At 44.1% G+C, this 16,839-nt stretch overlaps 1 protein-coding gene across 1 annotated transcript; it reads right to left on the bottom strand.

Annotated features, from left to right (window-relative positions):
* Window positions 1-5,353: 5,353 nt before the first annotated feature.
* LOC122213345 (olfactory receptor 24-like) lies at window positions 5,354-16,075 on the bottom strand. The gene is made up of 6 exons (XM_042927469.1): window positions 15,987-16,075; window positions 15,711-15,821; window positions 15,427-15,480; window positions 15,256-15,345; window positions 14,766-14,917; window positions 5,354-6,301 (listed from the first exon to the last, which is right to left on the bottom strand). Exons 1-6 carry the CDS (start codon window positions 16,021-16,023, stop codon window positions 5,354-5,356), a joined length of 1,392 nt encoding a protein of 463 aa, XP_042783403.1. The 5' UTR covers window positions 16,024-16,075.
* Between the last annotated feature and the right edge of the window lie 764 nt (window positions 16,076-16,839).

Below are 16,839 nucleotides of genomic sequence, written 5' to 3'. Positions count from 1 at the left end.
GGGTGGGGGTGCACCAGATCTGTGCTTTCTCCATATCGAAGCATCTAATACGTCCACTTCCCAATTCTCCTTCCCCACCACGACCTCTTTTCTGGTGTCCTAGTCCCTCAAGGCCATGACTTTTCACCACACTGATTTATACCAAAGTATGAATGGTTGTCTTTGGTGTAATGGGCTGCTATTTGTATTTGTCAAAGGATATTAATATGTTAACTCAGGGGCACCTGGGTGGCTCAATCAGTTGAGCATCCAACTCTTGATTTCAGCTCAGGTCATGATCCCAGGATCATAGGATAGAGCCCCACATCAGGCTCCTGGAGACTGCTTAAGATTCTCTCCCCACCCCATCCCTCCCCTTTCATGCTCTCTGTCTCTCTCAAACAAAAAAAAAAAAAAAAAAAAAAAAAGAGGAAAAATATGTTAATTCAAAAAAAATGAATCCCAGGGTATTTAGACATATTGGAAGGGTCTATAGAAGTAAAGCATGAAAGTGTGTGAACAATTATGGCCTTAAAACTTTTGGAGGAATTTTAAAGCTTGGGAATAATCAGTATAGAAGGAAGAACTTTGACTTGAACAATTCGCATCTTACCTATTGCAGCAACACATAGAAGAACTAGTCTGGGTTTAAAGACATACTCACACTAAGTCAGAAATATGCAAATATTTATTGAGCACTTACTGTGTACCTGACACCAAGGTACAAAGATGAAGGAAGCCAGATGTCTTCTTCTGTGGAGTACACAGTCTGATGAGGAAGGCAAAATTATTAGAGCTACAGTCCTAATATGCTATGATGGATGCTGAGCCAGCATGCAGTGGGGCCAGGACCAGGAAAGCTCCAGCATCCAGAATCTTAAAGCATGAGAAGAATTCATCCAATCAGAGGAGAGGGGGCAGAGTGTCACAGGTGGGGTGTTGGTCTAAGGAGCTATGGCTTCCTCTTGAAGTCTGGGGGAGTCAACCCAGAGTTTTAATCATGAAAGTGACATGATCAGATGACTGGAGGATATGGGTCAGAGGGAGATGTTCAGCGACGTGCTGGAGGCAGCCCAAGCCCCCTCACAAGAGCCAGTTGTTAAATTTTCAGGAATTTTGTGAGCCAGTTGTTAAACACAGCTGTCATTAAAAGTAAACTATCTGAACTTAAAATTAAATAAATGAGGGTAATCTGGGACTGAGCCCCTCTTCTTACATCTGTCACTGTTGGGGAGGTTAACTTGATGTTCTTAGCACTGAAACCAAAGGATGACGGTCTTATGAAACTACAAATTACTACAAATTATGAGACCGAGCCTTCTATCTGAAAGTATTGGAAGTTCTTAGAGATAATTTGCTTAAAGATTGAGCAAGTCAAAAAGTAATAAAATCTAGAACCTAAACTCTAAAAGAGTAATAACCGTTCAAAAGCCATTACTTCCCAATTATTTTATTTCACTTCACTATTATCTGTACTCTTGGGGCTCTTCATGACTATTGCATGTGTATTGTGGAATTAGGATGTAATGGTGTGCCACTGTGCATCTCTGTGAGTGCTTCAGCCATGGGGCAAGATTTATAATACGGAAACTGGCAAATGCTAACGTACCAGTGGAGGTGAACCCAGAGGCAGGAGGTGAGGGAAGAGGTTCACTGAGAGACAGAGATTTGGGAATAAATAGAAGGAAGATCATTACCCTAAAGAAATCCAGAAGGTAAGTGGGATGGGATTTGTTCACCAAAGTTCAGTTCTGGCAAGACTTTTGTTTTCCAAAGTCTGGTAAGGTGATAAACACAAAACATCAGCAGATACAGTAGAACTTGTTGAAAGGATTAACTCAAAAGTAAAAACAAAGTAACAAAAGATACAGTCAAGGAGTCTTTTCTTGTTTCTTTCTGTAAGTCTTCTCTTTAAAAATAAACACTTTATATCTCTGTCTGGCACAAAGGTGGGCAATAATTCTCAGAAACACCACACAGTCTTTGATTTTACAATGTTGATGTTTTCTTCCATCCTGAATCCTGTTACTTCTCATGAATTGACAAAGCCTCAAATTCTGGGTTTGTTTGTTTGTTTTTTTCAATGTCTTCTGGCTCCATTAGAAAAGAGTTGAGGGGTGCCTAGGTGGCTCAGTCAGTTGAGTGTCTGACTCTTGGTTTCAGCTCACGTCATAATACCAGGGTTGTGGCATCGAGCCCCATTTTGGGCTCTACACTGAGCATGAAGCTGGTTGGGATCCTCTCTCCTTCTCCCTCTGCCCCTCCCCTATTCATTCACTTGCACTCTCTCTCCAAGAACGAAAGAAAGAATGAAAGAATGAAAGAAAGAAAGAAAGAAAGAAAGAAAGAAAGAAAGAAAGAAAAAGAGTTGAAACCATTTAAAAATCAGTTCCGCAAATAACTTTGCAACTCTTGTTTGAAAAAAAAAAAAAAAAACACTGCTGATGACGATCAAGGATAGTTCATTTAAAATACATTTTTAGCTTTTTAAAATTGTGATGTCTATCTTTTTTGAACCACAGAAGTCTGATTGGTCCAATGCTTATTATGCACGGAGTCCTTTGATAAGTGATTTACGTTTTTTTTAATAGAATTCTCATGACCACCTGGAGAGGGGGGAACCATTACTAACTTCAGTTTCCAGGTGAGAAAACAGTAGTGCTGAGATGTGAAGCTAATTGACTTACAGCAACAGGCTAGAAGGGATATTGAACAGCCTGCACTCCATGAAGGACAAAACTCACACTCAAAGGGAAAGTGAGCAGATAAGAGACATTCAACCTATTCATGAGGGAGTGGGGAATTTGAACCCAAGTCTGTCAGGTTTTAAAGCCAGTGGCCCACCATCATGCAATCCCAGTGTTTTGCTCTTGACTCAGCACGTGCAATCTGTCTTATCCAGTATCTCCCATTCCTGTTATTTGAGTCAAAGTACATCCAGGTACCAGCAATGCTTTTATTTGCTTGGTAGGGTTTTTTCTACTGAATGTTGTTAAGCCTTTAAAGTTCTTCATTAGAACCTAATAGATCACTACTGTACATAGAAAACCCAAACTATCGGACATAAATAAGTGTGCAAGTGAGAGCACACTTTATCTTTTCCCACCTGAACCCCAACTGATACAGAAGATAAGAGTAAAAAGAGAACATCTTAAAAATTAAAGAATATTGTTTAAATTCTAGCTAGCTACTGTTGCCTGCTGAAGGCTCTGAGCCAAAGACCCTCCTTCTCACTTTCCAAAGGGATGTCATGGGGAAAGTGTTGTAGGCATAGTAACATCAAATCAAAATATTCTCAGGATGTCATCAAAAGGATTGAAGGAATTAAAAAGGGGATACATTTTTTATGGGCACCTGGGTGTGTCCGACTTCAGCTCAGGTCACGATCTCACAGTTCATGAGTTTGAGCCCTGCTTCGGGCTCTGTGCTGACAGCTCAGAGCCTGGACCCTGCTTCGGATTCTCTCTCTCTCTCTCTCTGCCCCTCCCCTGCTCATTCTCTCTCTCTCTCTCTCTCTCTCTCTCTCTCTCAAAAATAAACATTAACAAAAATTTGTAAGGGGATACTTTTTTTCATTTTTTAATGTTGTGTCTGTGAACCAAGAAAAAACACCATGAAAAGCTTTTAATTTCAACTAAAATTCAACAAGGGAGCCAAAAACATCCAATGGAGACAGGATACTCTCTTCAACAGATGGTGTGTGGAAACTGGATAAGCCACATGAAACAATGAAATGGGAACTCTATTTCACACCACTCACAAAAATTAACATTAAATGGATCAAAGACTTAAGCATAAGACTCAATACCATAAAACTCTTAGAAGAAGCCCCTCAACATGGGTCTTGGCAATGGTTTCTTGGATATGACACCAAAAGCATAAACAGCAAAAGCAAAAATCAGCAAACTCAAAGACTTCTGCACAGGAAAAGAAACAATTGACAGAATGAAAAGACAATCAAAAAATTGGGAGAAAATTTTTGCAAACCGTATATTGGATAAACGTTAACCCAAAATGTGTAAAGAACTCATACAACTTAATGACAAAAACACAAACCATCCAACTTAAATGGGGGGGGGGCAAACTAAGTAGATATTTTTCCAAAGAGGACATCAAATTGGCCAACAAGCACATGAGAGGATGCTCAACATCAGGGAAATGTAAGTCAAAACCACAATGAGATACCACCTCAAAAGACAAAAGACAACAGGTGTCAGCGAAGATGTAGTGAAGAGGGAACCCTGGTGCACTGTTGGTGGGAATGTAAATTGGTCCAACCACTATGGAAAATAACATGGAGGTTCCTCAAAAATTAAAAACAGGTCTACTCTACAATCCAGCAATTCCACTTCTGGGTATACACCCAAAAGAAGTGAAAACAGAACCTTGAAGAGATATATGCACTCCTCTATTTATTGCATCATCATTCGCAATAGCCAGGATATGGAAACAACCTAAATGCCCATCACATCAAGGGATGAGTGGGTAAAAAAGGTGATACACACACACACACACACACACACACACACACACACACACAATAGAATAGAATTCAGCTGTGAGATGGGAAGATATCCTGCCTTTGTGACAACATGGATGGACGTGAGTACATTATGCTAAGTGAGATAAGTCAGAGAAAAACATGCACTGTGCAATATTACTTACACTTGGAATCTAGAAAAAATAGAGTGGTGGTTGCCAGGGGAGGGAGGGTGCAGGGATAAGACTGATGTTGTTTAAGGGTACAAACTTGCAATGAGTGGTAAATAAGACAGGTCTAATGCACAGTGTAATGAATATAGACAATATTATACTACAATCATCAAACTTGCTAAAAGACTACTTAATTATCTCAACCATTAACAAGAAAGGGTAATTATGTAATGTGATAGAGGTGCTAAATATTGCTATACTGGCAATCATATTACAATATATAAATGTATTGAATGAACATGTACAACCTCAATTTACATAATGTTCTATGTCGAATAATTCAACAAAAAATAAAATGCTTACATGAAGAATAAAACTTGGTTTCTACCTTTAAAAAAAAAGGGAAAATGGGGTGCCTGGGTGGCTCAGTGGGTTAAGTGTCCAACTTCAGCTGAGGTCATGATCTCGCAGTTCATGGGTTCAAGCTCCACGTTGGGCTCTGTGCTGACAGCTCAGAGCCTAGAGCCTGCTTGAGATTCTGTGTCTCCCTCTCTCTCTCTGCCTCTTCCCTGCTCACACTCTGTCTCTCTCTTTCTCAAAAATAAATAAAGCATTAAAAATTTTTTAATATAAAAAATAAAAACGGGGAAAAAACACCCTGAGTTCAAAAATTGGGAAAAAATTAGTTTATTTCGAAAGGAATTGGGTCTAAAAAGAGTCTTCAAAGAGGCTTAGCCAAGTGGTTTCCTCTAAGAAGTTTCCTGAGGGCACCCTTCAGATCGCGGTTCCGAAGGCTGTAGATGAAGGGGTTCAGCATGGGGGTGACCATGGTGTACATCACTGTGGCTACCATGTCCCTCTGGGTGGTGTGTGTGGATGCAGGGTTGAAGTAGACCCCAATAATAGTCCCATAGAAGAGCGAGATGACACAAAGGTGAGAGCTGCAGGTAGAGAAAGCTTTCCACTTCCCCTGGGCTGAGGGCACCTTCCACACAGCCACAGCAATAGGTGTATAAGAGGCCATGATACACACAAAAGACATCAGAACCACCGAACCCCCAAGGACCAGCATCAACATCTCATTGACCTGCGTGTTGGAGCAGGAAAGCTTGATCAAGGCATTAATGTCACAGAAAAAGTGTGGGATCCTATTGGTGCAAAAGGACAAGTGGGTCATCAGGATGGTATGGACCATGGAGATGAGGTTTGCTGAGGTCCAGGGCACGGTCACTAGCAAGGCACAACGAAGGACGTTCATGATCGTCATGTAGCGCAGCGGGCAGCAGATGGCCAGGTAGCGGTCGTAAGCCATGACTGAGAGAAGGATGCTTTCCGCTGCCCCAAAGGCAATGAAGAAATACATCTGGGCCAGGCAAGCCTGGGGGGAGATGGTGCTGTGTCTGCACAGATAGTTCACCAGCATCTTGGGGACGGTGGTGGAGGTAAAACAGATGTCCAGAAGAGACAAGTTGCTGAGGAAGAAGTACATGGGGCTGTGGAGGTGAGGGTCCAAGAGGATGGCCAGGATGGTGAGCAGATTCCCCATGCATCCGATCAGATACAGGCTGCAGGACATACCAATGAGCACCTGCTGCTGTAGAGGCTGCTCGGAGAGGCCGAGGAGGATGAATTCGAAGACTCGGGTCTGATTCTCCATATCCGGGCAGTTCTGAGGCCAGAAACAAGGGCGTCAACAGTGAGTGGACTCTGAAGGAAGAAATGGATCATCGCCTTACTGTCCTTCCCACCCAGCCTTCAGGGTTCCTCTCACTAACCTCTCTGAGCCTGTTTCCTCATCTGCTTAAGGAACTAATAATTCTAACCTCTTAGGATCATTACAAGGATTAAGTGAGAAAACTGTGTACAAGGGCCTTAAATCCATACCTAACATGTAATGTGGACAGTTATTTTTATTACTGGGAGTTTCCAGTGATGCTATCAAGATAAAGAGTGATATATGTTAATTAGCTTGATCGTGGTGACTATTTCACAGTTAGGCACATATCAAAGTATCAAGTTGTATACCCTAATTATATACATTTTTACCTGCCAATTATGACTCACGAAAGATAGGGGGAAGAAATAAACCAAATAAATAGCCTAAATAAAATACTATTTCCAAGACTTGTTTTAAAAAATAATAAAAATAAGGGCGCCTGGTCACTTGGACATCCAACTCTTGACTTCGGTTCAGGTCATGATCTCACAGTTCATGGGTTCGAGCCCTGTGTCGGGGTCTGCGCATGGAGCCTGCTTGGGATTCTTCCTCTCTTCCTCTCTCTGCCCCTCCCCAGCTCATGCTCTCTCTGTCTCTCTCAACATAAATAAATAGACTTAAAAAAATTAAAATGAAAATATTTTTTTCTTTTTTATTTTTTCATTCATTTTTAACATATTTTCAATTGTGATTAAGGGCATCAATTCTGAAGGCAGACAGCCTGGGGTTAAATCTTAGCTCTGCCTCTTACCAGCTGTGGGAGTTAGGCAAGTTACTTAACTTCTCTGTGCCTTAGTTTTCTCATCTTTAAAATGAGGCTAATAATAATACCTGCTCCACATAGTTGTGAAGATGTGGTGGGTGAATACAGAAAATGCTGAACCTCATGAATTTTAAGACCTCTTAGTGGCTGAGAGCAAGGGTTCCGACAGACCCTGTTTGAATACCATCTCTGACACTCATTGGCTGGGTTAGCCAGTGACAGACACTCCCACAGCCTCAGTTTCTTGGGAGGAGTAAATGAAACAATTAGGGTGGAGCTCTACAGAAGCTTCTTTTAAAGGCACCCTCTAAAATGTTACAAAGGACACGTATCTTTTCCATCAGTCTCGTTGTCAGGCTATAAGAGCATGCGCAGATTAATTATATCTTGGTGCAGGTTATTTCCAAAGGGAGCTAATTTCATTCATTTTATGCTTCTTAGCGTCAGTGTTGGAGACAGACAATCTTTATTTGCCCACAAATTCTGGCCCCATGTCCCAGGCACTGCTTGTGTTACCCGGACCCTGGGCAGCCCACTGACTCTAAGTCCACCTAGGCTAAGGTACACTCCAGCAACATACACGCCCAAATCTTGGTGGCTGACAGCACTGAAAGCTTATTTCCCTCTCAGGCTGCAAGCCCATCATAGGTTGCTATGGCTGTGCTTCGTGATGAATTCAGTCCAGAACTCAGGCAGAGAGACAAACCTCTGTGTCTGGGGCACTGCCAGTTATCACAGCAATGGAAAAAGTGAAGGGTAGGCTGGCTCCAAAGAGCTTTTACCGGGGAACAGCCTTCTCTCACCTCCACCCACATTTCAGTGGCCAAGCCTGGTGTTAAGGGGGTGGGGTGGCAGAAATCTCACCCTGGGAGCAGCATTACACATTTGTGAACGACAATAGACTCTCCAAAGCTATCCAGTCATCTTTATCCACGGAAGGCTGAGAAAAAGAGTGAATATCTGGGTTGGCTGGTTTTTTGGGTTTTTGTTTTTGTTTTTGTTTTTGTTTTTTGTATCTATGGACTCCCCCATGCTGAGAACCCAGCAGTGCTGTTCACCCTGCAATCCACATACCATATGGCAAGGCATGTTCAGGGTACATCTGAGGTATGAAAATATTTATTTTGGGGTTTTGTTCTTTAAGTTTATTTATGTATTTTGAGAGGGAGAGCGCCCAGGAGGGACAGACAGAAAGAGAACTGCAAGCAGGCTCCACTCTGTTAGCGCAGAGCCCAACACGGGGCTTGAACTCTCAAACTGTGAACTCATGACCTGAGCCGAAACCAAGAATCAGATGGTTGACCAACGGAGCCACCCACCCAGGCACCCCAGAAAATGTTTATATTACAGGTGGCAGGTGTCTTAGTGTGGGGGCATGGGGTGGCGGGGGTGGGGGGGCAGAGGGCGGTCTCAATTGTCTTCCATACTTGCACTTTTTATTCAATGGATTAAATTCATTCTGAATTTCTGACTCAGCATGCACCTCTTTTCCAATTCCTGCTTGATTATCCTGCTGTTTCCTGGACATCACTCCCAGACACCGCCCCCACCCCAGGCAATCCCGTCTCACGAGGTCTGAAATGGGATCCCCCTGCCAAAGCCGCTGAAGTTGGCCCTGGGAGTCTTGCACTGTGGCATTCCGTGGGGTGCCCAACCTGGACAACCAAGTCAAGCACTGGGCACTGCCCGCCACTCCTGTCTTGCCTCTCACATCCCAGTGATTCCGAATTTGTGGACTTTTAAACATCATCTTAATCTCTTGGACAGAAGCAGGAAGTTCATTCCCAGCGCGAGTTCACTACAGACTCCCAGGTGGGTGATCTATCATCCCCTGGTCTCCCCATGGCCACTCTCGCCTCCCACAGCCCTGCAGCCAGTGAGCCTGTGGAAATGCAGACCCAGGTCCAATCCAACTTCACAGCTCAAGCCCAGGGATTCTCATCCTGGAGTCTGCACACATTTGGGGCCAGATCATTTTTTGTGGTGGGGACCGCGTTGTGTATATTTGCAGGGTATTGAGCAACACCCCTGGTCAGTAGCACCCCCTCCACTCCAGCTGCAACAAGAAGAAACATCTCAAGGCCCCTTGGGAAGGGATTGAAATTGCCCTCCATTGAGGACCGCTGAACTAGGTTGAAACCCCTGCTCTCTCCTCCCCCAGCACCTGCCCAAACTGACTAACTTTGAGCAGGACAATGATGCTTATTTGATGCAAATCCACAGTTGAGCTAACCCACTTGACATGTAGCACCCCCACTGAACCCTCCACAAGTGCATGGGGCAGGCAGCTGAGGCTCCACACCTCACTTCTGCATGGAGTTAGAATTCAGCCTGAGCTCTCGCTCTGGTGCCCACTCTCTTGACCAGCTCAAACACCCTGTCCACCCACGAGGCTATGACACCAGGCACTCTAAAGTTTTGGTGGGGAACACTGAGCAGGCAGCTCCCCGACCTTTGAGGAGAAGTTCCAGGGAGGAAGTTGAGACCTGAGACCATGCCTCTACAGCTTGTCTTCTTGACACACTTACTTGACCAGTGGCTGCTGTACCTCTGGCAGATCCCAGGACCTCTCAGCCCATGGGTGTTGTGTTTCCAGGGGGGAGGGGCCACTGCTGCCTCCACATTGTCTTCTGACTGTAGAGGAGGAGCATGTTTTCTCTGGGAGCCAAAGCAGGGGCACCACCAACAGGTTTATACCAGACTCTCTGACCTCCTGAAGCATGATCCCCAGAGAATCTTGTTAGAGGGAATAAAATTAGCTCATCCTCCCTAGCGTGCCTCTGAGTCTAGAGAGTGTGCCTCTGTGGGAAAATAGTTGGTCCCAAGAATAGTGGCTTTTTTTCAGATTCATCCCTCTTGGTTGACAGAGGAAGGTGTGGTACTCAATGTTTTCCATGATGAAACTTTTAAGTATCTTATTACCAATAATGGTTACAATGTATTAAGTATTTGTTATGTGGGTAGAGCCACACTACACATACAATATCCTATCAATTCCTGCTATAGTGAGTGCCTGTGTCTTCATGCATAGTCTCTAATTTTTCGCTTAAAGACATCGGGATGTCTATGGTTCTGAAGGTCACTTAACGTTTTTGTGCAATGGTGTGATATTTTCCAAATATTTCTTTGTCTATCGATTTGCTCTTGGCTCATAAAACACAATCTCTATACCGACTCTGAATGCAGAAAATTTGGCACACACTTCTAAATTCTAAAGGTGTGAGCAGCAGCCTTGGTGTCTCTGTGAAAACAAGGGTATCGTTCGTGTGTGAAAACTGATGGTTTTGTATCTTCTTTCCCAAATTTTAATACTTTTGTTTCTTGGGGTTTTTTCTGGGTGGGGGGGGAGAGGTATAGTACTGCTTTGTCTAGGACCCCCAGGATAATGTTGAAGAGAAATCCATAACTATAGAAATCCATACATAGTTCCCAAGCTAAAATGGAATGTTCTCAATGCCACACTGTGAAATATGATATTTATAGTAGGACTTTACATAGATCTCACTTCTAGATTCAGACATTTCTGTTCTACCGCAAGTTTGCTGAGTTTCTTTCTGAATCATGTTTACCTTATACAAGTTACTATGAATTGCATTGACTAATTTAAAATTTTATGTGGAATGTTCCTGTAGGCACAAATTAGAATAAATGATGAACTCCTGTGTCTCAAGGTTTAATAATTATAAACACTCGACCAATTGAGTTTCTTACAATCTTCCCCCTTATTTGGTTTATGATTTTATTTTTTTTAATTTTTTGTAACATCTATTTATTTTTGAGACAGAAAGAGACAGAGCATGAATGGGGGAGGGGCAGAGAGAGAGGGAGACACAGAATCGGAAGCACGCTCCAGGCTCTGAGCCATTAGCCCAGAGCCCCACGCGGGGCTCGAACTCACGGACTGTGAGATCGTGACCTGAGCTGAAGTCAGATGCTTAACCGACTGAACCACCCAGGCGCCCCTGGTTTATCATTTTAAAGAAAATCCCACAGAGTACACAAATGTACCCCTATGTATTACCCATGTTCGTGTTAGTATAGATTACTAACATATAGTGATATATCTCTATCTATCTATCTATCTATCTATCTATTTATCTATTCATCCATCCACCATCTGTCTATGCCATGCCATTAGCACACCTAACAAATAAATAAAAATGCTTTAATGTTTCCTGATATATAATCCATACTCAAATATTGTGATTTTTTTCAAGCTTTTTCTAATAAAAATCCAAACATGGTATACACATTGAGTTACGTCGTTAAGACTCTTTTATTTTTTTATATGAGATTCAAATTTTATTTGTGTTTTTAATTAATAGGAAATTTATTGTCAAATTGGTTTCCATACTACACCCAGTGCTCATCCCAACAGGTGCCCTCCTCAATGCCCATCATCCACTTTCCCCTCCCTCCCACCCCCCATCAACTGTCAGTTTATTCTCAGTTAAGACTCTTTTATTTTATCTATTCATATTTTATTTTATCATATCTAATAATATGACATTTGCCTTTCTGTCATTTTTTTTTTCAAAGCTAGATTATTTGTCTTGTAGAATGTCCTACACGATATATTTTGCTCATTGTTTCATCCTGGTGTTATTTTACATGTACCCCAACAAAATTTAGAAGTAAGGGAAAGAAAGGGAGACAACGCTACCAAGAGGACTAGGGCTTTCAGGAGACCCCCTTTTCTGCAGCCAAGCTGGGGAATTGTTTTGAGGTCACACATCAAGACAATCTTTCCCAAGACTGAATATAGAGGAAAGGGAGCATCTCAGCAGACCTGTGGCTTCTCACATATCCAATGATACCAATACGCATAGCATGTAGTAGAGGACCAAGAGCCAGAACCCACCAGGAAGGCACAGTCATAGTGAGAAGATCTGGTATCACGCCAGTTGCTGTGAAAACAAACACAAGGATCATCCCGGTCCCTTAACCACAGTGCTGGGCAAGCCACACTCAGCCATGCCCAGCTGGGCTCACCAACAAGATCCCAGAAGAGAATAAGGCTACTGGCAAAGGTCTTTCCTTGGGGATATGTGAGTAATCCTAAAAGTAAAATATCCTAACCATATATTACAGCACTGTGTTTACATGAAGGAAATATTTACATCGGGAGCTTTATCATTATCTGTTGTGTGGGGCCATCCTGGGCACTGTAGGACATTGAGTGGCATGGCTGGTCTCTACCCACTCTCCATTGTGACAACCAAAAATATTGCAGTGCCAGATGTCTCTAGGAAGAAATCACCACCTTTTGAGCACCACTGTTTTATAATAATCATCTGTTTCATAATAATAATCTTGAATTATAAATGAAACAAATGAGGCCAAACCGGACAAATGACTTAACATCCCTGGATCTCTGAGATTAAGTTTGAGAATATGATGCATTTGAATGTCTGGTGTATAACAGGTGACAAGTCTGTGAAATGATCCCATACTCTCTTTCCTAAACATTTCTTGAAATGCTTATAACACTCACTCATTCATTCCAATATAGTTCATTGTGCACCTGCTGTGTACCAAGCCCTGTACTGGCAACTGGAGACACACCCATGTGTTGGAAGCCTGCTCTGCCCTAAAGTAGCAGCCTGTCTGATGGGCAAGACATACATAGGCAAAGGAAGATCATAATTAACACAGCTACAAAACTCTACATAGGGTATGACTGGGATATTAAGGGAGTTGGATTAATTCACGCTGGGCACAGGATGGGTTCTTCTACGAAGCTTGACACGAGCCAGTGAAAGATGTTCCAGATAGATGACACGGCAGGAACAAAAGCGTAAAGATAAGATACAAGACAATATCCAAAAAGATGAGTCATTTACCACATAGCTGTGGCAAGGGGGTGGAGAGCCCTTGGGAGTGTAGGAGATGCGGGTGCAAAGATGAATTGGCACCCACTATGTGGGAACTGAAAGGTGCCATCTGAAGATTCTAGGTTATCGATGTGGCACTGAGGAATCGGGTGTTTCCAAAAAGTATACCAAGGGCGTGTTTTAGGAAGATGGCCCCTTGAACTTGACTAGAGCATGGGTTGATGAAGGTAAGACTAAGTACAGGATATACAGCAATTGTCCTGACCTGAGCTGAGGCAGAAGCAGTGGAAGTGAAAGAGAGCAGATGTACTCACGATGGTCCAGGAGGCTTAGCGTGTGGTTCTGGTCAAGTGTGTAGACACGAAAAAAAGTCCAAAAACAGATGATGACCAGAATGTGAGGTCATTGAATCATTCGTGGAGGGGTTAGGACTGGATCCCCTGGGCAGTGATTCCTTGGGTGTGTTCTATAGGACACTAGAAGCTCCAGATATATCCAGATGAGCTGTGCCTCTCAATAAGCTTGGTACACCACACACTGTCTACTCCCTCCTTAGAGTGTACAATTCTCTTCAATGTATTAAAGGCACTGAGACTTCCTACAATAAAGAACTTCCTATTTAATGTTGTTTAATTATGGTTTTTACACACACACACACACACACACACACACACACACACACCTGCAGCTAACAAAATAGCAATAAGCATGACAACCGGAAATATGACAGGAAGTTTGGTTCAGGCCAAAATCAGACCCTTGAGGCAATTTGAGAATCTGTGGGAAGATGTCTTCAAGATTCAATGGGACAGACAAGCTCAGGTGTTCTGAGTCCAACAGAGACACTCACAGGAAAGTAGGAACTGAGCCATCTTGCCACTTGTGAATGCCCTTTGGGTATTGTTTCCTGAGGCCAATCCAGTAGCCATTATTTTCCTTTGGACTCAGGAATTTCTGCATGAGAAGAAGGCAAAGTAAGTCAGGAAAGACTACATCCAGAGGTGAGAATGGCAGTGGAAGCAGTCCATGAAAGGGACTAAGACCTAGGGGACCCCATGGGCAAGGATGTCCTCCAATGTCGCCATTGAACACATTGGCTTAAAGCTCTAGGTAGATGACCATTTCCACCATTATTATGACCTGTGTAATTAGCAAATTATGGACACTTACGGTCCTCAGGCTTTTCATTTGTAAAATGGGGATAACAATGGCAGGTGCCTTCCAGGATTTTCTGAAACTTCAATGAGGGAAGAAGAGCCCAGTATGGCTCCTAGATGAGCACTGCCTGGTTAAAGGGTAGATAAGATTATTCAAGGGCATGGTTAACAGGGTGAGGAATCTGGACACTACTCCATAGAAAATGTTCTGGCAATCAGTTGGATTCCACTGACAAACATTGAGTCCACTGAACCATACTGAGTGTGTCCAATCTGGTTCCAGGCAGTATGGACTCAAGAATGAGTCAGAACCACCCCTAGCCAGGAAGTTCTCCATGTGCAAGGAGATGAACCAGGGATCTGGCAGCATAGTCCAGTATTAAGGAAGAGGGGGTGGGAAGGATGTTGAAGGACAAAGTTTGATCTGATGAAGAACAGGTAGGAGCTGTCCAGGTAGATAGAAGGAAGCATTCCAGACAGAAGGGCCACTATGAAGAATCATTCAGAAGCGGGACTGAATACTGGGCAACGCTGCATGCTGAAACAGCGGAAGGACATTATGAAGGACAGAATGCAGGATTTGCACTGGATTCTACAGGGAACAAGGACATGAGATTGCAATGACTTGACGGGTCTCCAGAGCACCCCTCCCTGCTTCTCACCTGCTCTGCTTGGCTGTTGATGATGACCAGGTGAGCACCCTTCTCTGTACAGTGATCCTTGGCTTTGAACCAGCTCAGTTCTTGTGTGGAAAATTGATAGCAGGAGCCCTGAAATGCCGTCCAGTTTTCATGGCAGGGCTCGCAGGAGGATTCTGGAGAAGGGGAGGGACATCAGCTCTGTTGAGGCTACAGGCTGCACTGGCCTCCAGAGGTGAAATGATCCAAACCTGTTCATCTGTGCTTCTTTGCCAAAATGAGCACAGTAGCTTCCCATGTGTTCATGCAAGAGCCGGGCCTTGCCAGATGGCAGAGTGATACATGCAGGGGGCCTCACACTTTATGTTGACATCCACCTTGGCAGAGGATCGATTAAAACAACCCAACACCCGCTCGCGTGTTATAAGAACCACTACCATCAGCAGTGCTGAAGACAACAGCAGTCCTCTCCCAACTCCCAGTTCCCCCCACCGAGCCTACCCTGCCTCCTTACCGTTGCCTGCCCGCACAGCTTCTGTTTGCCGGAACACCTCTCCCCACATGATGTCCCGCTCGTGCCCAGCATCTGCCAGACCCTGCACAACTAAGAGGCCCACAGAGAAAGGCGGATCAAGACCTGGTGGTGCGTGTGGGAAGGAAGCCCTCCGTTTCATTCAGCACTCACATTGGATGTCCATTTGCTTGAGGTCTTCCTGCATCTTGTTGGAGAACAGCAGTACTAGGAGAGACACGTGCTGATGTGCTCTAGACCTTTCAGCACCCGGTTCTTTTCCCACTCCCCAAACTGCAGGCTAAGACGAGGAGGGCAGGTTCCCTCTAAAATTGTGAAGTCCAGTGATGCAGTCCAGTCACCCCCTTACTGACCCATCTCTGCCCCAGCCCTGTAGGGCCTGCTTCTCAAGACTTGGTCCATGTGATTACCCATTTCCCACTGGCTCACCACCTTACCCTCAGCCAGGACCACACCTAGGATGAGGTCGAACAGAAGCAGCATCAGAGTCATTGCCAGGCAGAAAAACTTCCAGGGGTCATCCTGGGGCAGCCTTTGGTTCCTCTGTGCTGCGGGGAATGCGGCAAGTATGAGGCAGTGCACATGGTCTGCCAGGATCATGCCAGGAATGTGGAGGGATGAGGGATGGGCCTGAACCATGCCCTGGAGTGGAAAGCAAGGAGCAGTCGCTGGTACTGAGGGCACCTACTCCTGCCCTGGGCCTCTTGACTCACCCGGTTTCCCCCGGATGGGCGGATATTTTCCTTCCATGGTGTGAGGTCTTGTGCGTGTGTTCACCTGTGGCCGCAGCTCCTTCTGGTCTAGCTACCCACAGCCCTTCTGGTTATTGTTGAAGACACGCCCATCCTATACTAGGAAATGCCACCCCCCACGTAAACCATCAGATGTTTCCTTCCTGGCTCAGTAAGGCCCCCAAGGTCTCTAGATGGCTTATCACCAATTCACGCCACCAGGAGATGGCATTAGCATCTTGGAAAAGGTGTTCTGTCCCAAGTATTCTCTGCAGCTGTCATTTCTCTCTCGGTTCGGGGGACAGTAGCCGCCCCAGAAGTCTGCTTCGAAGTTTGTGGTGCATTTGCACCTTTAGGCTTCTGGTTCCATTTGTTTCAAAAAATCCCCCATTTTCTCAGAGATAAAATTGTAGTAATTTCAGCACTGGAGTTACGTTTATGCTCTCTCAGAGCACACAGCCACTCCTTTCCCACACGTTGGCTTTGTGACGTTACATCTTAAATGGAGAATGCGATGGGGTAAGAAGAGGCAAGCTCATGTTGATGGAGAGGCTTCTATTTACCAAACCCACTGTTAGGAAACGTTCGTACATCGTGCCATTTCACGTGTCTTTTTCTCTCTGAGTGCCATTATGATTTTTCTCCTTTTCTTTGGTTTTCAGCAGGTTGCCTAGAGTGTGTGTGTGTGTGTGTGTGTCTCCATATGCTGTTTGGAGTTCACCCAGCTAGGATTTTCTGAGTTCCTTCAATCTGTGCTTTGTCTTTCATGATTTTTATAAAGTTTTCAGAGCCCCACACCTCCTACTCATTTACTCTGATGACATGTAATACACTC

Source organism: Panthera leo, chromosome A2 (assembly GCF_018350215.1).
Source record: "Panthera leo isolate Ple1 chromosome A2, P.leo_Ple1_pat1.1, whole genome shotgun sequence".
NCBI classification, from domain to species: Eukaryota; Metazoa; Chordata; class Mammalia; order Carnivora; family Felidae; genus Panthera; species Panthera leo.
Note: the sequence above shows the minus strand (reverse complement) of the source record. Positions and strands in the feature narration are given on the sequence as shown.

What these genes read in the sequence shown, in the direction of transcription:
- LOC122213345 (XM_042927469.1), bottom strand. Translation starts at nt 16,023, where the DNA reads ATGGAAGGAAAATATCCGCCCATCCGGGGGAAACCGG. An exon ending in CAAGCAAATGGACATCCAAT is followed by an intron (nt 15,346 to 15,426) that starts GTGAGTGCTGAA and finishes TGGGCCTCTTAG; the next exon opens with TTGTGCAGGGTCTGGCAGAT. An exon ending in AGCTGTGCGGGCAGGCAACG is followed by an intron (nt 14,918 to 15,255) that starts GTAAGGAGGCAG and finishes CCCCTTCTCCAG; the next exon opens with AATCCTCCTGCGAGCCCTGC.